The following is a 20,680-nucleotide window of genomic DNA, read 5'->3' as shown; positions in this document are numbered from 1 at the left end:
GAAATAGATGTTTTTCTAGAACTCTCTTGCTTTTTCCATGATCCAGCAGATGTTGGCAATTTGATCTCTGGTTCCTCTGCCTTTTCTAAAACCAGCTTGAACATCTGGAAGTTCACAGTTCACGTATTGCTGAGGCCTGGCTTGGAGAATTTTGAACATTACTTTACTAGTGTGTGAGATGAGTGCAATTCTGCAGTAGTTTGAGCATTCTTTGGCATTGCCTTTCTTTGGGACTGGAATGAAAACTGACCTTTTCCAGTCCTGTGGCCACCGCTGAGTTTTCCCAATTTGCTGGCATATTGAGTGCAGCACTTTCACAGCATCATCTTTCAGGATTTGAAATAGCTCCACTGGAATTCCATCACCTCCACTAGCTTTGTTCTTAGTGATGCTTTCTAAGGCCCACTTGACTTCACATTCCAGGATGTCTGGCTCTAGGTTAGTGATCACATCATCGTGATTATCTTGATCCTGAAGATCTTTTTTGTACAGTTCTTCTGTGTATTCTTGCCATCTCTTCTTAATACCTTCTGCTTCTGTTAGGTCCATACCATTTCTGTCCTTTATTGAGCCCATCTTTGTATGAAATGTTCCCTTGGTATCTCTAATTTTCTTGACGAGATCTCTAGTCTTTCTCATCTGTTGTTTTCCTCTATTTCTTTGCATTGATCGTTGAGGAAGGCTTTCTTATCTCTTCTTGCTATTCTCTGGAACTCTGCATTCAAATGGGTATATTTTTCCTTTTCTCCTTTGCTTTTCGCTTCTCTTCTTTTCACAGCTATTTGTAAGGCCTCCCCAGACAGCCATTTTGCTTTTTTGCGTTTCTTTCCCATGGGGATGATCTTGATCCTTGTCTCCTGTACAATGTCATGAACCTCATTCCATAGTTCCCCAGGCACTCTATCTATCAGATCTAGGCCCTTAAATCTATTTCTCACTTCCACTGTATAATCATAAGGGATTTGATTTAGGTCATACCTGAATGGTCTAGTGGTTTTCCATACTTTCTTCAATTTAAGTCTTAATTTGGCAATAAGGAGTTCATGATCTGAGCCACAGTCAGCTCCTGGTCTTGTTTTTGCTGACTGTATAGAGCTTCTCCATCTTTAGCTGCAAAGAACATAATCAATATGATTTCGGTGTTGACCATCTGGTGATCCATGTATAGAGTCTTCTCTTGTGTTGTTGGAAGAGGGTGTTTGCTATGACCAGTGCATTTTCTTGGCAAAACTCTATTAGTCTTTGCCCTGCTTCATTCCGTATTCCAAGGCCAAATTTGCCTGTTACTCCAGGTGTTTCTTGACTTCCTACTTTTGCATTCCAGTCCCCTATAATGAAAAGGACATCTTTTTTGGGATCTGCCTTTTAGGAAGCTTGCTCTGACTGCAGTGTGAAAAAAGAACACGTGGGAACTCTCTTAAATCACATAAAGAGACTACCTTAGAAGAAAAAGAAAAAAAACAAAACCCAAACTAAATGTTAAAAAAAATCTCAGCTGTTTTAGAAATAAAAGATTTGTTTGGCAAGTTAAAGGGGAAAAATTTTTAAGTCTAATGGCCACAATCATCTGCTAATATAGCATAATAAAAGATAAGGCTGTGCAGCTCAGGTAAGCCTTCTTTCCTAAGAAACAAGAGAAAATACTAGAGGTTCCAATCTAAATCTCTCCACCTCTTTCCACGCTGCCTTCTCCAGGCAACTTAATACCTGCTCAGTCTTTCTCTTTTCATTTTGCTCAACAAAATGACTCAATTTGCTCAACAAAATAAGAATTCTATTATAGAAAAGTTTGGAGAAACTGCATTAAGTGTGCCAGATAGCTTTAAAAAATTAAATGCTAACAGATGAGAACCAGTTCTGACCTCAAGGTCAAGCAAAATTAATCTTCGCTATTTTGCCAATGGTCATTAAATAACAAGAATTTCTGTAGGTAGTTTCTAAATTAGAGAGTCTGAGATCTTACTAGTGGGGTGCAAACATGAGCATCATAGCACAATAATTAGACTTAGATACTTTTCTGAATTTGTCTTTTAAAAATGAATTATGCCATTAAGCACTAAAGGCAAAGATTAAAATTTCACAAACTTCCAGTTAATTCTAAATGTGATGACAACTACTGGTATGCAATCAAATATTAAAAGAATCTCAGCTGTTTTAGAAATAAAACATTTGGTTCCAGCTTGAAGCAAAACTTTTTAGGGTCTATGATTAAACTGATTTGCAAATACAGCATGAAAATAGGTAAGAGGTCTTTTATATGGCAAATAACTAAAATCAATCTTTAAAATCAAGATTTTGAAGGATGTTTGGCTGTAACTCACAAAAGACTTGAGAGAAAGTTAATAACTGTACATTCCTAAAAATTAAAATACACACATTTTATAGAGTGATTTAAAACACAGAAATTTATCATTACTCTAAGACATTTCTTACAAGGTTTACATGCATATTTAAAAAATAATAATACTGCTACTAATTTGAGGGACTTAGTCAAATACATTCTCTGAAAGGAATGGACTAATATTTTTTATTCTCTAGTAAGAGTATCTCTACTTTCCATACTCACTAAAAATAACTAAATAAATTTAATATAGCAAAGTGTGCTTTGGGTATTTGGGATTCACCAACTTGCTTAATTACTTCAAAAATTTCCATATTTTTATATATAGTTATTACTTATTTGTTCACTGACCAATGGGAAGAATGATGCAATGGTAACTACATCAATGGTATCCTGGGAGCCAAGAAATAATTCACCTCCTTGTTAAACAAATATCCGAATACTACTTGTACACCAAAGGGCACTAAATAAACACTTAAGTCTGCGAAGAAACATGATACTGTATCTCATCAAATTTGAGATGCCATCAATTTTAAGACTAACTCTTAACTAATAAAGAAAAAATGTTTTCAATTACATTATGACATAATGCCTTGGATGAATCACATCAGCTTCTCATTGCTTGATATTTTTTAAATCTACTCAGAAAAATTGGGCAATTTTTCCTGCCTCCAGTACACTGCTTGATATTATAAACAGCAATTTTTTTTTTTCTTTTACGAATCTTGGTATGAAACACGGCTTCATCTACATTGCGGTGTCTTCCCTTCTTGGCTCCCATAAAGCCTTTAGTTATTGTTTTTAAAAAGTAAGTGGAATTGTGATTATTTTACCAACGGCACATGTTTACTTCACTAATGTTAAATTCACATCTCTCCACTCTGTTTTGGTCCTTTACCATTTCTGTTTCATTGCCAAATCATAATGAAATCTTTTTAAATATATTTTAAATGGCAATTAAATCCAATGTATGTAGAGCTGACACTGTACATAACTCAATTGAAATGATGATACTAAATACAGCTACAACTAAAACTTGTACAAGCACAAGCAGTTTGAACCTGGCCAAATGGCCACCTGACAGCCACTGACAGATGCCATCAAGTGGCAGATACAACCCAAATTCAAAGATATTAAAATGCGGGGAAAAAAATATGAGTCTCAGAATCAGTAATAGCAGTAAATACTCACAGAGCAAATACTCACAGCAAACACTCACGAGGAAAGAGCACCATTCTATGTACTTTTCATATGTTATGCACGAAAATCTGTCGGGTACGTAGATTATGTGCCTCCAGATGAGGAAGCTGAGGCTTGGGGTTGGGGCGCTAAGAAGCTTGCCCCAATATCACAAAGTTAACATGTGCCGAGGCTAGCTTTTGAATCCACAATCTGGGCTATGCTTTTAACCACTATGTCATGTGGTCACTTAAGTTATTAATCAATAACTAGCTCTGTGACTTAACCTGAGTCATTAGAGACTCCTTTCCTTATCTGGAAAAGGAAGGAACTGGAATGGATGATTATGGAGTCCCTTCCCAGAAAATACTATAATTCTATAATCTTTTATAATAAAATGTTATCCTCATGGTAGCCTCTCCTTAACCCTATAAAATTCAAAGACTTTCACCACCATTACTGACTAGTGAAAATAACCTAACTTTTACTATTATTCTAAAATTCACACACTTAGGAAAGGTATTAAGAAACAGACATACATGTACCACTATTTCTCTTTTTCAGGATGATGGCAAAGGCTGACTATAGATACAAATGATCCAATTTCTGGGTTTTACTCTGCCTGTGTACCATACTTATGATACAAATTTACCACTTAAAATTTTAGTCCAAAATTAACAAATGATTTCAATGTGTCCATTTTAACAGATATACAGGGTGCACAGTCCTTTAAAAATTCTGTTCATTTATGAGGGAAAAAACAACAGATTAATAACAGATGCAAATATTACAACATTTTCTCTCTTGACCCAATTTAAAGGATGGAATTAAATGTGCATTACACACTTGTCAACTCTTTTGCCCCAAGGTGGGGGGTGGCCGAGGGGGCTGTCCTAACCTGTGGATCTTCTACAGGTCGAGCTGCCCTCCCTCCTAGGTAACCTTGCTTCTGACCCACAGCCTCTGATCATCAGGCAACCTAGTGATGCTTAAAATATTTCCTAATAGTTCACTTTGAAGTTGTCTACAGAAGGAGAGTTAATAAAGGAAAGAGACGAAAATGTGCAATGTCTTTAAAGCTTTCATTATTTATTCATAAACATCAAACACTGTATTAGTTTTGGGCCTTGCTTTTTTCCTTTATAGTACACATGCAGACATAAAATAATCTGCCCCAATGGAAGTCAGAGAAAACATTAAAAAGATTTCTGATGAAAAAAGTGAAAAAAGGAATATAAGCGAACTGTTGGCAAAAGTAGGTTTAAAAAACAAAACAGGTAGGATGATGGCTCAAAGATGAAAGGGTCTGGCCAGAGCATAAAATTTCACTATTACATACCTTCCCATGCTGCCCAGCTCTTTCATAGCAAATGACAACATCTTCCCACATTTCTAGCTTCTCAAATATCTGAAGGGCTGAATTGGTACATCCCAACTCAAAGAGTAAACCTGCAAGTTGGCGCTAGAAAAATCAAATAAAAATAATGAACAATCCTTCGCACATTCACACACAGATTTCTGTTCCATTTGTAGGTATATCTAATCTGCCATTTTAAGCATCTGCTTATTGCAAAAAATGCCTAATATCTATAATTCAACCTCTGCTGAAAAAACATATATGTTTCCTACATGTTGAAAAACATACAGGAACTGTTCAAAATACACAATATATCAATTTTCCCCATGAATTCAGAACTTAAAAGGCAAAATCTGCACTTCTTTATTATCTAGAAAGTCTGTACATGACAATCTCTGTTGTAAAGCTGAGATCAAATAAGTCAATTTTTAAAACTCTGTTAAAGTGCCCCTTATTAGAAAGGCAAATATAAATGTTGCTGAGGATGTGAAGAACACAGAACTCTTGTGCACTACTGGCAGGACTGTCAATTTGTCAATTTGCAGCCAATATAGAAAACAATATGAAGCTTCCTCAAGAAACTGAAAACAGAGCTACCATATGATCTAGCAATTCCACTTCTGGATATATAACTGAGGAAAATGAAAACACTAATTTATTTTAATAAGTACACTCTAAAAAATTTAGCTACCTAGTTTCCCAGTACTTGGCAGATAAAATGGGACAAATTGTGATAAAGTGAGTGAAGGTTAAGTATATTCAAGAATAAAAACAGTGTATTTTATAAGTGGTCCATCCTGCAGGAATAGAAAAACAATATTAAAAAGGTTTAAAAAACTGGGAAAACTCAAGAGTGAGGTATGGTTGTAAAATTCAATACATATTTAAGAGCTAAGAAGCTAACAGACATGGAACATGCAGAACTAACAAACTCAGAAAGTAAAATGAAACTATAAAATTTCATTTTATAATGAAAATTACATTTTTATATATATTATTAAAATGTTATATATTATATAAAATATATATTATAAAATAAATCTATATCTATTATATATATTATAAAAATATACTATAAACATAAAAATAAATAAAAGTAATGGCTCAATTCTTCTGTATCCCATGAAATATAGGAGAATTTGGCTATTTTAGAATATGTGATTGGACATTTTCAAAAACTGAACATCACATGTGGGAGCTGGAATAAATCTTAATGCTCATATAGTAAGGAGTTCAATCTTTCTAATAGTGACAAAGTTATGGCATCTAAGCTGATATGGCTAACTAGGAGTAAAGATGAATATGTTTTATAATAAACTGTGCTGTTATTTCCTGATCTTTAAAAATAATACATAAAGATATGCTTACTCCCAAGAAATAAAACTGATTTAATTTCTTAATGAAAGAGGATGTTTATCTAATTGCTCAAAGATCCCAAAATCCACAGCTTCCTAAGCAGATAAAATAAACACTGAGCCTATCTGAACAGTATTTAATTTTCCTAATGTTTCTGTTCAGAAAGTAACAGCTACACCCTCAACAGACATGTTTTGTCATAATAATAGTTCAGAGTTTGATTTGTTTATACACCACAAACCACAGAGTACAAAGACAAAGCACTTGACAAACTTCACAAAAACATGCCAAACGTTCCAACTGCTAACACCTTTCTGATGAAGAATCTATCCTCTTGAGACGATATGAAAACATTTTTTGTGCCTGTTTTATCGATATGTCTTCAATAGATGAAGTGAATCCCAATGTATAATAGACCCCCTCGTTTACCCTGAGCTTACGAATATACTAATAATCTACTCTAAGAAATCTTATGAAGATTCTGAGTCACTGAATTGTGGGTTGGCATTTATAATTCTAAGTCACTACCTATGTGCATAATTCACAAGAGATGACAGGAAGCTGGTTAAAATGAGAATGGTTACTAAATCATCAATAAATTTCTGGCTGGCATTATTTGACTCCACTTAGCTTCTCTGTGCCACAGCCTTCACACTTGTAATTCGGGATTATTTCACAAAATTGTTGCAAAAAAATAAGATACTGTGTGTGAAAGGCAGAAAAAGATGCGTGCTTCACAATAAATGTGCAGTAAAAGCTGGCTGTTATTCTCTGGAATAATTACAACCCAATGAAGATAAAGGAAAGGAGGCAAACTAGACTAAAAGTTGGGAAACCAGAGATGCTCATGAACTGCTGTGTGATCAGCACTGGAAAAATGTAGTTACTGGTAACTGCCCTGGGCCGCCATTTTTTTTCGAGGATTAAGAAACCAGAATTATAAATTAAGAGATCAGACCAGGTGTCTAAGTTGTCTTTGGTGAATAAAATTTTACAAAATAGAGGAATGACACCTGTAACACAGGGGAACCCACAGGGCAAGAGCTAAACTAGGTGTTCTCATGTCGTTAGAAAGAGCAAAGTAGTTCAAGGCATTTCACATTATCAACTGTCAAATAAATGCTTTATTTTACCTTTTGTAAACAATTTGCTTAAAAGGTTCATTCTTTAGCAGAAAATCCTTACAGGGCTTTTAAACATAAATAGTTATTTTGAAAATGAAGACTTTTGTGGCTCTATTATTTAATTTCAAGAATTCTATTTAACCTAGTTTACATTCTTTTCAATGTTTTACAAGTCCAGTATCACTTCATTCAAATAGCAGTTTGAAGTAATTCCCAGCAATTCCCAGCTAGATACTTTTTCTTTTCCTTGAAATATATGAAAACTCCAACACAAATTTAGTCATTTTTTTCTAATGCATTTATCTTTCAAAAGAGAAGTGTTTTCCATATCCAATGACAACAACGAAAATACCTGAATGGCCCAATGAGGTGGCACTTGACAGCAATAGAAAATCTTCAGACGTTCCAATACAGACGCAGTCTTATCTTCAAATTGGTCTGCAAGAGCCTTAAGAGCACGTATCATAATCAGAATCTATATGAGTAATAGCTTTATAATATGAACAAGATTTTTGTTGCAAAAACAAATAGACATATAAACAATAAAGAATACAAGTACTTTGATACTGTGTTGGGATGTGTGAATATTCTTGAATTTTCATAAATGTTAAAAAAAATCTTAAAATTAACCAACATTTATGTAATTTGAACATTAAAAAATAACAAGAAAAATTTTTAAAAATGAGGTTTCCTATAGTAGTTCTTTCAAAGAACTAGCCTTATTAATCCATCTTTTTATTTTTTCTATTTTCTAAGAAGAATTGTTTGTAGCATATCTATTTCACAACCATAATGTGACAATGGCCCTTTCTAATGTAAATCAGAGATAAATTACATGAAGAATTTCATTTAGGACTATTTTCTCAGGAATAAAATGAAATCAAAGGGTGTCTATTTGATCACAGAGGGCTAAGTCTCTTACTCTTCAGCAACAGAACCAACCATAAGGGAGGACACTCATTCATTCAAGACCAGTGAACAACTTCAACCTGCATGCGCTGAGGAAACCCTCTGCTGGGCTCAAATGTACTTTGTACTAGATAACTGAACCTACAGAACCTACAGAGGGCAGACCAACAAGACAAAGATGGCTGACTCTAAGAAGGGGACCAAGGCCAAGTGCAAAGCTAAAGGTTGCCACTAAGTGGTGGTCACAAGATGAGCATCATGAGACCTCACATATTCAGCATCAAAATGAAGACAGACACTCTGGAGTCCTAGAAAACACACGGACAGCAGTCTCATTACCATGATCATCTTTACCTGACTCTTCATTTGTCATCTAGTACATATACGTGTTTTTTCTGTTTTACACTGAGCACTTTCAACTGTGTAAAGGCTGCCACTAAGTGGTGGTCACAAGATGAGCATCATGAGACCTCACATATTCAGCATCAAAATGAAGACAGACACTCTGGAGTCCTAGAAAACACACGGACAGCAGTCTCATTACCATGATCATCTTTACCTGACTCTTCATTTGTCATCTAGTACATATACGTGTTTTTTCTGTTTTACACTGAGCACTTTCAACTGTGTAAAGGCTGCCACTAAGTGGTGGTCACAAGATGAGCATCATGAGACCTCACATATTCAGCATCAAAATGAAGACAGACACTCTGGAGTCCTAGAAAACACACGGACAGCAGTCTCATTACCATGATCATCTTTACCTGACTCTTCATTTGTCATCTAGTACATATACGTGTTTTTTCTGTTTTACACTGAGCACTTTCAACTGTGCATTATTATGACCTTTTCTGCATAATGCAGCACTCAAATTTTCTCTTTTTGGCAACTGACTAGGTTTCACAGGCCTGTCTTACAAAGATTATATGGCAACAATACAGCAATTTTAATACACATATTATGATTATGTAGGAACATTCAAACAACTAGGGTCATGGCATCTGGTCCCTTCACTTCATGGCAAATAGATGGGAAAACAATGGAAAACAGTGAGATACTTTATTTTCTAGGGCTCCAAAATCACTTTGGACCGAAACTGCAGCCATGAAATTAAAAGACGCTTGTTCCTTGGAAGAAAAGCTATAACAAACCTAGATAGTGTATCAAAAAGCAGAGACATCACTTTGCCAATAAAGGTCCGTCTAGTCAAAGCTTTTGTTTTTCCAGTAGTCATGTACGGATGTTAGAGTTGGACCATAAGAAGGCTGAGCACCAAAGAACTGATGCTTTTGAACTGTGTTGTTGGAGAAGACTCTTCAGAGTCTCTTGGACTGCAAGGAGATCAAACCAATAAATCCTCAAGGAAATCAGTCCTGAATATTCATTGGAGGGGCTGATGCTAAAGTTGAAACTACAATACTTTGGCCACCTGATGTGAAGAGTTGACTCACTGGTAAAGACCCTGATGCTGGGAAAGATTGAGGGCATGAAGAAAGGGACGACAGGGAATAAGATGGTTGATGGTTGGATGGCATCATCAACTCAATGGACCTAAGTGTGAGTAAACTCTGGGAGATAGTGAAGGACAGAGGAGCCTGGTGTGCAGCAGTCTACAGGGCCGCAGAAGAGTTGGACATGACTGAGCAACTGAACAGGGAGAGCATCCATGTATTTGAGAATGGTGAAGCACTGTGTTGGCAACTTACTTTCCAAAACTTCAGGATACAAAAGACAGTTGGTCCTCTACCTAGAACTTTTCTGTAAGCTTGAAATTTTTTTAAGTTTTAATGAAATTAGCTTTTAAAATTGAAAAAAAAAAAGTAAGAGGTAGTAAATCCAAACTTCCTCATAAAAGGACAAGAATCTAACAAATCCCACTATCAGTAAAAGGAGACCAGTTTCTGAGCAGGGGAACTGCTCCTCAGTTGGGGAAAACAGAAGTTCTTTATATTATATGAGGTGGAAGATATATCTGTTAGCCTAAGAAGATCCTGCCGAATGAGAAAACACTCATTGCATCACTTCTTCGACAATCCAAGATGCTATTCAATCAAATCAGTCAGAACAAATTGAGTCATAACCAGACTCCTAAAACCATCTTGGTCAAAATATTTTTAAAGTTTTCTGGCCTTACTTCAGAGAAACTTAATAACAAAAAGGTTGCATACTTCTGCCCAAAGCTATTTAGTTGGAGGAAAGGGAGAAGAAAAACTTCTGGCTGAGTACATATGGTTACAATACATAAATAAAAGGCTTACTGAATTACTTCATTAAGGGGGCAAATCTTTCTTTTTATCAAATTCTTTTTCTTCCTTTGGAAAGAAAAAATAAATAATGCTTATTTAATAAGCACAGAGGACAAGATGGTTGGATGGCATCACTGATCCAATGGACAAGAGTTTTGAGCAAGCTCCGGGAGATGGGGAAGGACAAAGAAGCCTGGTGTACTGCAGGCCATGGGGTCACAAAGAGTCAGACACAACCAAGTGACTGAACAACAACAACAATTAAATAATTAAATGCCAAAAGCAATATCCCAACACTTACTTTTATGAAGTCTTAGTTCATAAAACTAAGTTTAAAAATAGTTTAGTTTAAAAAAGTTTAAAGTTTAGTTTAAAAAAATCTAAAACATTAGATTTTCAAATGAAACTCATGCGTTTGTGGCAATCTAGCTAAAACATATTGAGCAGTGCTCAGTAAATATTTCCCAATTTATTAATAAACAGATTTACTGGCAATCCACTCCAGTATTCTTGCCTGGGAAATCCCATGAACTGAGAAGACTGGCAGACTACAAACCACGGGGTCACGAAAGAGTCAGACACAACTGTAGTGACTTAGCATGCACGTTACGTATTTCAGATACTCTCAGACACTTTTAATTGACCTCACAGTGTTCCTGATACTCTCAGATACTCTCCAAAATAGCAGAGACCACTGTAGACAGTAGAGGACCAACATTTATTTGAATTTGATATCACAAATAAGCTCCTGAACAAGTACAGCTACATTTTGTAAGAATTCAAATAGACGATGTGTATGATAAAGATTAAAAACAGAAGTCTAACCTATTTTCAATTCTGCATAGAATATACTTCTTCCTACCTTAAATATGACCACCACCAACAAAGCCAAGAACATTAAGTTGTCCAGTTCCTCTACTGAATTCAAAGTACTCTCTTATTTACTAACTCACTACAAATACAGGGACTTAGTCACAGTTCATCTCTAGGTTTTTCAGAGCAGGATTATTTATAGTGACTCATTCTGAAATAATTCAATTATAGTCAAGTGGACTGGAGTCCTTTACAGGAAAAAGTGTAGATAAGTGAGGTGGCCTGAATTCTGTTCTAGGTCTACCCACAACAAGTCAAATCATTTAAGCACAAAAGCACTCATCTACCACATGATTTTCCAAACGATCTTTTGCACTTCAGACACTCTAGGCATATGCCTTTTTCAAGAGTATTTTGGGCCTTCCTTGGTGGCTCGGTGGTGAAGAATTCACCTGCCAATTCAGGAGACACAGGTTCCATCCTTCACCCAGGATGATCCCACATGCCACGGAGCAACAAAGCCCAAGTGTCACAACTACTGAGCCTGTGCTCCAGAGCGCGGGAACCACAGCTACTGAGCCCACACGCCGCAATTACTGAAGCCCGTGTGCTCTAGAGCCTGTGCTCCACAAGAGAAGCCACTGCAGTAACAGGCCCACGCACCACGACTAGACAGCAGCCCCAGTCTGATGCAACCAGAAAAAAGCTTGCACAGCAACAAAGACCCAGCACAGTCAAAAATTTAAAACATTTTAAGAAAGAGTATTTTGTAGGATTTCCAGCATTTGAAAAGGTTGTCAGTCTCAGGTACCATTAGCCCAACACAAGTATCAGGTTTATTCCCCAGGGACAAACCATACCCAAGTAGTCCGAAAGACAAAGGCAAGATGCCAAGTCCTAGGAGACTGGGACTGCTGAATGGGAAGCCTGAGTTTCTACTGTTAATGTGTGTGAATCAGATCACATCAGATCAGTCACTCAGTCCTGTCCGACTCTTTGCAACCCCGTGAATTGCAACACGCCAGGCCTCCCTGTCCATCACCAGCTCCTGGAGTTCACTCAGACTCACGTCCATCGAGTCAGTGATGCCATCCAGCCATCTCATCCTCTGTCGTCCCCTTCTCCTCCTGCCCCCAGTACCTCCCAGCATCACAGTCTTTTCCAATGAGTCAACTCTTTGCGTGAGGTGGCCAAAGTACTGGAGTTTCAGCTTTAGCATCATTCCTTGCAAAGAAATCTCAGGGCTGATCTCCTTCAGAATGGACTGGGTGGATCTCCTTCCAGTCCAAGGGACTCTCAAGAGTCTTCTCCAATACCACAGTTCAAAAGCATCAATTCTTCGGCGCTCAGCCTTCTTCACAGTCCAACTCTCACATCCATAGATGACCACTGTAAAAACCATAGCCTTGACTACACGAACCTTTGTTGGCAAAGTAATGTCTCTGCTTTTGAATATGCTATCTAGGTTGGTCATAACTTTCCTTCCAAGGAGTAAGCGTGTTTTAATTTCATGGCTGCAGTCACCATCTGCAGTGATTTTGGAGCCCAGAAAAATAAAGTCTGACACTGTTTCCACTGTTTCCCCATCTATTTCCCAAAAAGTGATGGGACCAGATGCCATGATATTCATTTTCTGAATGTTGAGCTTGAAGCCAACTTTTCCACTCTCCACTTTCACTTTCATCAAGAGGCTTTTGAGTTCCTCTTCACTTTCTGCCATAAGGGTGGTGTCATCTGCATATCTGAGGTTATTGATATTTCTCCTGGAAATCTTGATTCCAGCTTGTGTTTCTTCCAATCCAGCGTTTCTCATGATGTACTCTATATAAGTTAAATAAACAGGGTGACAATATACAGCCTTGACGTACTCCTTTTCCTATTTGGAACCAGTCTGTTGTTCCATGTCTAGTTCTAACTGTTGCTTCCTGACCTGCATATAAATTTCTCAAGAGGCAGATCAGGTGGTCTGGTATTCCCATCTCTTGAAGAATTTTCCACAGTTTATTGTGATCCAGTCAAAGGCTTTGGCATAGTCAATAAAGCAGAAATAGATGTTTTTCTCTTGCTTTTTCCATGATCCAGCGGATGTTGGCAATTTGATCTCTGGCTCCTCTGCCTTTTCTAAAACCAGCTTGAACATCTGGAAGTTCACAGTTCACATATTGCTGAAGCCTGGCTTGGAGAATTTTGAGCATTACTTTACTAGCATGTGAGATGAGTGCAATTGTGCGGTAGTTTGAGCATTCTTTGGCATTGGAATGAAAACTGACCTTTTCCAGTCCTGTGGCCACTGCTGAGTTTTCCCAATTTGCTGGCATATTGAGTGCAGCACTTTCACAGCATCATCTTTCAGGATTTGGAACAGCTCAACTGGAATTCTATCACCTCCACTAGCTTTGTTCGTAGTGATGCTTTCTAAGACCCACTTGACTTTGCATTCCAAGATGTCTGGCTCTAGGTCAGTGACCACATCATCGTGATTATCTGGGTCGTGAAGCTCTTTTTTGTACAGTTCTTCTGTGTATTCTTGCCATCTCTTTTTAATATCTTCTGCTTCTGTTAGGTCCATACCATTTCTGTCCTTTATCGAGCCCATCTTTGCATGAAATGTTCCTTTGGTATCTCTGATTTTCTTGAAAAGATCTCTAGTCGTTCCCATTCTGTTGTTTTCCTCTATTTCTTTGCACTGATCGCTGAAGAAGGCTTTCTTATCTCTTCTTGCTGTTCTTTGGAACTCTGCATTCAGAGGCTTATATCTTTCCTTTTCTCCTTTGCTTTTCGCTTCTCTTCTTTTCACAGCTATTTGTAAGGTCTCCCCAGACAGCCATTTTGCTTTTTTGCATTTCTTTTCCATAGGGATGGTCTTGATCCCTGTCTCCTGTACAATGTCACAAACCCCATTCCATAGTTCCTCAGGCACTCTATCTATCAGATCTAGGCCCTTAAATCTATTTCTTACTTCCACTGTATAATCATAAGGGATTTGATTTAGGTCATACCTGAATGGTCTAGTGATTTTCCCTACTTCTTCAATTTAAGTCTGAATTTGGCAATAAGAAGTTCATGATCTGAGCCACAGTCAGCTCCTGGTCTTGTTTTTGCTGACTGTATAGAGCTTCTCCATCTTTGGCTGCAAAGAATATAATCAATCTGATTTCAGTGTTGACCATCTGGTGATGTCCATGTATAGAGTCTTCTCTTGTGGTGTTGGAAGAGGGTGTTTGTTATGACCAGTGCATTTTCTTGGCAAAACTCTATTAGTCTTTGCCCTGCTTCATTCCGTATTCCAAGGCCAAATTTGCCTGTTACTCCAGGTGTTTCTTGACTTCCTACTTTTGCATTCCAGTCCCCTACAATGAAAAGGACATCTTTTTTGGGTGTTAGTTCTAAAACATCTTGTAGGTCTTCATAGAACCATTCAACTTCAGCTTCTTCAGCATTACTGGTTGGGGCACAGACTTGGATTACTGTGACATTGAATGGTTTGCCTTGGAAAGGAACAGAGATAGCTCTGTTGTTTTTGAGATTGCATCCAAGTACTGCATTTCGGACTCTTTTGTTGACCATGATGGCTACTCCATTTCTTCTGAGGGATTCCTGCCCGCAGTAGTAGATATAATGGTCATCTGAGTTAAATTCACCCATTCCAGGCTGCGCTTTGCTGGAGCAGCCAAGAAGAGATACCCCACGCCCAAGGTAAGAGAAACCCAAGTAAGACGGTAGGTGTTGCAAGAGGGCATCAGAGGGCAGACACACTGAAACCATACTCACAGAAAACTAGTCAATCTAATCACACTAGGACCACAGCCTTGTCTAACTCAAATGAAACTAAGCCATGCCCGTGGGGCAACCCAAGATGGGCGGGTCATGGTGGAGAGATCTGACAGAATGCGGTCCACTGGAGAAGGGAATGACAAACCACTTCAGTATTCTTGCCTTGAGAACCCCATGAACAGTATGAAAAGGCAAAATGATAGGATACTGAAAGAGGAACTCCTGAGGTCAGTAGGTGCCCAATATGCTACTGGAGATCAGTGGAGAAATAACTCCAGAAAGAATGAAGGGATGGAGCCAAAGCAAAAACAATACCCAGCTGTGGATGTGACTGGTGATAGAAGCAAGGTCCGATGCTGTAAAGAGCAATATGGCATAGGAACCTGGAATGCCAGGTCCATGAATCAAAGCAAATTGGAAGTGGTCAAACAAGAGATGGCAAGAATGAGAGTTGACATTCTAGGAATCAGCGAACTGACATGGACTGGAATGGGTGAATTTAACTCAGATGTGTGTGTATGAATGTAGACAAAAACAGGGAGCTCAGAGACAAATGGGTACCTTGCAAGCTTTCACAAATTCCCAGAAACTGAGGTAAATGACCTCTAAAGCAGTGTCCTACTCTCTCACTTGCCATTTTCTCTCTCCAGTTTCTAAATTTCATGTATTTCACACCTGAAAGTCATGGACACTTGGTCATAAGTTAAAATTGGCATGAGAAGTTTGTTTTTAAGAAAAGATAGTAACATCAAAACTGGAGAGCGAAAGAGAGACACAAATACACCCTAAACCAATCATTAAGAGTTGAAAGCAAGCAGAATGTACACAAGGAGGTGACAGAGAGATATGGATAAACAAGAAATATGATGAGAAAAGAGTAAGGAAGAGTCTAGCTCAGACTAGACTGAGAGGTTGGTGGGTGGGGTGCAATAAGAGAATCAGGTGACAGAAAATCCAGGTTCAACTACTGGGACACACCAAACACAACTTCATTCATGATGCATAAACTGTTATATGAAACTGTTTTCAAGTTTCAAGACTCCCTTTTAATGTCTTTTTCTCCCCAAACTCCACCTCAAAGCATTTATACTTTCAGTGTTGAGACAACATGCCTATGCATACAGTTTCTCTGACCCCAGACAACAGCAACTCTTGAGTCTTCCAGAAACCAGTACCAGAGATCAGAGGACACCACTAAGGAATGGGGAATAAAAGAACAAATCCCCACAAAACAATGATGGGCCCTCTCTGTTTTCAGCAGAGAAAGAACTTCCCTCCAAAAAAACTAGAGAAAATCAAGACTACATTTTAAAATTAGCACATGGAGAATGATTTAGGACAATTTTGAAGGACAATTCAGAACAAGGTCTGGTATGATTTAGACTTTATTTATGTGCTCATATCTAAAAGTATGGCACACATATCTTTGAAAAAACACAGCTAGTCCCTAAGGACCTACACTTTCACTGAAGGCTATTCTTTCCTGCTTGCGTGATATATAAGTGCTTATCAGCTTTCTGAAGAGCCAAGTCAAAATTAGCTGATAATCTAAAAGGTATGATTGATCACATGCCAAATCACCTTGCTTTTTTGTGCAATCTGTGTATGCATGCAGATGTCTAGGAGGGTGAGATTTATTATAAAAATCTGTACTTAATCAAATATATCCAACAGTTGGGGTGAACAGTTCTCTCTGACAGGAGTCTGCAGTCATTCAATTGTGATTCACAAACAGTTGTGGTCAAGTTAACTGCTACCTCAAACTTCCAAGCCTAAGAAAACTTCCAACAGGAACAAGGAGAAGGAGAATCAAAATGTATTAACACATCTACAAAGTATCAACATCATCATTACACCTATTGTTAACCCAGTTTTACCTCATGCATAGGGAACCGCAGCTCAGAGAGATTAAAAAAATGGCTTGCCCAAAGTTTAATTTTTTCTTTTTGGCTGCTGTTTTGTTTTAGTTTTTTGGCTCTGCAGCACAGCGTACAGGATCTTAGTTTCCCTGACCAGAGACTGAACCTGTGCTCCCTGCATTGGAAGCGTTGAATTTTAGCCTATGGACCACCAGGGAAGCCCCTGTGCTCAAAGTTTAAAGCTATGAATCAGAGCCTGTCTGATTTCAAACACTATACTGACAGCTTCAGCAAAACCATAACCTCCTAACTTAAGTGGAAATGGTCAGATCTGTGAAAATAAAAAGCTGCTTCTCACTGGAAAATATTGAAAACTCTAACTGTTTTCCCCCACCTAATCCCATAATAAGGGAGTCAGGGTCAGGAGATCTGGAGATCTGACCAAGATTTCTGCTTCCTGTTTCAAAGACTTTCTTGTGTTGGCTGGTAGGAACTGGGTCTACTAATGGGGGCTAGGAGAGCCTAGATGTCTTTTTTATGATTCCAGACTAAACAGATGAACATAAAGAGGAAGTCTTCAAGGAAATGCAGACAAGGCTCTTGGAGCATTCCCCTTAGTTACACCTCAGCAGTTAATCTTTTTGGTGTCAGGACCTCTTTGAACTCTTACAAATTACTGAGGGACTATAAAGAGCTTTTGTATATGTGGGCTATAATATATCAATATTTATCGTATTAGAAATTAAAACTGAGTTAAATTTAAATATTAAATTCATTTTAAAATAAAATAATGACTCCATTATATTAACTTACATGTTTTATGAAAAATAAATAATTTTTCCCAAAAAACAAAATCATGAAAAATTTAGCAAAATCTGGGAACTCTCATGGTAGTCCAGTGGTTAGGACTTTCCACTTCCACTGCCGAGGTCCTGGGTTCAATCCCTTGTTAGGGAACTTAGATCCTGCAACCCAAGGAGTTTAGTTAAAAAGAAAAAACAACTGGCAATGGCTTACACTTTTGCGATTCTATTCAATGTCTGGCCTAATAGATGACAGCTGCATTCTCATACCTGCTTCTGTAGTCAATCTATTGCAATACGATGTTTTGGTTGAAATTTATGAAGAAAATTTCACCTTACACAGACAGCTAGTTGGAAAAAGGGGAAGTATTTTAAAAGCTTTTTAAGTTAATTTTGCATATTATTCTTTGATACTACATCAAAATTCAACATGTGGTTAGCTTCTTAGAGTTATCTACAATGTGGGATTTGAAATCCTATCGATGAAAGTTTTCCTGTTACATTAAATACTCTGTTATAGTAAATCCACTGGCCTAAATTAAAAAAAATCATAAAACAAACCCACTCACTGATGTGTCTTGAACGTTGACTGGGTCTTTTACCCATGCTTGATTTTTCACATCATGCATTGGCCATTTTGGAAAAATGCGCAGATTTGCAAATGTCCACATATTTCATATAATATTAAAAATTACATGCACTAGTATTATCAGCTGCTGTTGCTACTGCTAAGTCGTTCAGTCGTCTCCGACTCTGTGCGACCCCATAGACGGCAGCCCACCAGGCTCCCTCGTCCCTGGGATTCTCCAGGCAAGAACACTGGAGTGGGTTGCCATTTCCCTCTCCACTGCATGACAGTGAAAAGTGAAAGTGAAGTTGCTCAGTCGTGTCCGACTCTTAGCAACCCCATGGACGGCAGCCCACCAGGCTCCTCTGTCCATGGGATTTTCCAGGCAAGAGTACTGGAGTGGGGTGCCATTGCCTTCTCCGCTGAAACCTCCTAATTTCCTATTATCAGCAAGCTCATATAAAAACTCTCATCACAGTAACTGAAGCAATGGGAAGCTGTCAGGTTTAGAACTAAAGATATAAGACTTCCAAAAGTTTCATTTTTTCTTCCAGCTGAAAATTTTATCACTGGTAACAAATGGAAGTGATAAGCTCACTTCATTCATTTTTGAGAAAATTTCGGCCATAATACCCAAGTCTGAATACCCATAGTCTGTCAGTGGTTCTTCAAAGTAAAAACAATGTTCCATGGGAAAAGCTCCATATTGTCACCCTGCTTATTTAATTCATACGCAAAGTACATCGTGCGAAATGCCAAGCTGGATGAAACACAAGCTGGAATCAATATTGCCTGGAGAAATATCAATAACCTCAGATATGCAGATGACACCACCCTTATGGCAGAAAGCTAAGAGGAACTAAAGAGCCTCTTGATGAAGTGAAAGAGGAGAGTGAGAAAGCTGGCTTAAAACTCAACATTCAAAAAAAGAAGATCACGGCATCCGGTCCCATCACTTCATGGCAAATAAATAGGGAAACAATGGAAATAGTGACCGATTTCCAGTTTCTTGGACTCCAAAATCACTTTGGACAGTGACTGCAGCCATAAAATTAAAAGAAGTTTGCTCCTTGGAAGAAAAGCTATGACAAACCTAGACAGCATATTCAAAAGCGGAGACATTACTTTGCCGACAAAGGTCCATATAGTCAAAGCTGTGGTTTTTCAAGGAGTTATGTACAGATGTGAGAGTTCAACCACAGGCTAAGCACTGAAGAATTGATGCTTTCAGATTGTGGTGCTGGAGAAGACTCTTGAGAGTCCTTTGGATAGCAAGGATATCAAACCAGTCAATCCTAAAGGAAATCAACCCTGACTCTTCACTGAAAGGACTGATGCTGAAGCTCCAATACTCCGGCCACCTAATGCAAAGAGCTGACTCATTGGAAATACCCTCATGCTGGGAAAGATTGAAGGCAGGAGGAGAAGGGGCAACAGAGGATGAGATGGCTGGATGGCATCACCGACTCAAAGGACATGAGTTTGGGCAAACTCTAGGAGATACTGAAGGACAGGGAAGGCCTGGTGTTCTGCAGTTCATGGGGTTGCAGAGTCAGACAGGACTTAGTGACTGAACAACAACAACGGGAAAAGCAGTTCGCTCAGGTTTTTTTGGAATAACCACTACACTTCATATAGCACAAGTGTTTTGCAAGTACCTCCCAGTTCACCACACAAAATATTTAAAAGCAAACTGTCAAGGATAAAGATTTAATAAAATAATATTGATTGCTTTGTCAAAGACAATCATAAACAAAACTGTCTTTTTTTTAAGCTACAAATGCACGGCTATGAAGCACAGGCTGACTAACAGCAGTGTGGAGTCCCGACCATGATTCTGGTAAAAGGGCCAACAGTTTGACCCTCCATTGCTTCTGTTGGTTCAGTATCAACACAGTGACAAGGTAAAACAGCATTTCAGTATTGTTGCGAAGGGACTTCCCAGGTAGTCTGATGGTAAAGAATCAGTTCGCCAAGCAGGAGACATAGGTTCGATCCCCGTGTCAGCAAAATCCCCTGGAGAAGGAAATGACAACCTACTCCAGTATTCTTGCCTGGAGAATTCCCATGGACAGAGGAGCTTGGCGGGCTACAGGCCATGAGGTCACAAAAGAGTCAGACAGGACTTAGCGACCACACAACAACAATGTTGCTGTGAAGATAGTTGCGACCTGTGGATTCTCTGAAAGGTCTTAGGGAGCCTCAGGGCTCCACAATCACCCTCTGAGGACTGGGAGATGCCCCATTTCGAGTGCCTTTCCCAGCCCTGCCCACTTCCAACTTTCTCCTAAAACTTCTCCGGGAGACCTTCTTGGAAGTTCTCCTTCACTATCTTGTCTTAAAAGTTCAGT

The 20,680-nt window shown here is 38.3% G+C and overlaps 1 protein-coding gene across 3 annotated transcripts in view; it reads right to left on the bottom strand.

The window, feature by feature from the left end:
- TTC27 (tetratricopeptide repeat domain 27) overlaps positions 1-20,680 on the bottom strand; it is a 185,491-nt gene that overhangs the window by 78,575 nt on the left and 86,236 nt on the right. For all 3 annotated transcript variants that reach the window (XM_070798087.1, XM_070798088.1, XM_019969975.2), the window contains exons 11-12: positions 7,710-7,805; positions 4,860-4,982 (exon numbers count right to left, since the gene is read on the bottom strand). In XM_070798087.1, the coding sequence (XP_070654188.1) occupies positions 4,860-4,982; positions 7,710-7,805 (219 nt within the window). The remainder of the gene's footprint in view (positions 1-4,859; positions 4,983-7,709; positions 7,806-20,680) is intronic.

Source organism: Bos indicus, chromosome 11, assembly GCF_029378745.1.
Source record: "Bos indicus isolate NIAB-ARS_2022 breed Sahiwal x Tharparkar chromosome 11, NIAB-ARS_B.indTharparkar_mat_pri_1.0, whole genome shotgun sequence".
Taxonomy (NCBI): Eukaryota; Metazoa; Chordata; class Mammalia; order Artiodactyla; family Bovidae; genus Bos; species Bos indicus.
The sequence above is the reverse complement of the archived record's forward strand: the minus strand, read 5'-3'. Positions and strand labels throughout refer to the sequence as shown.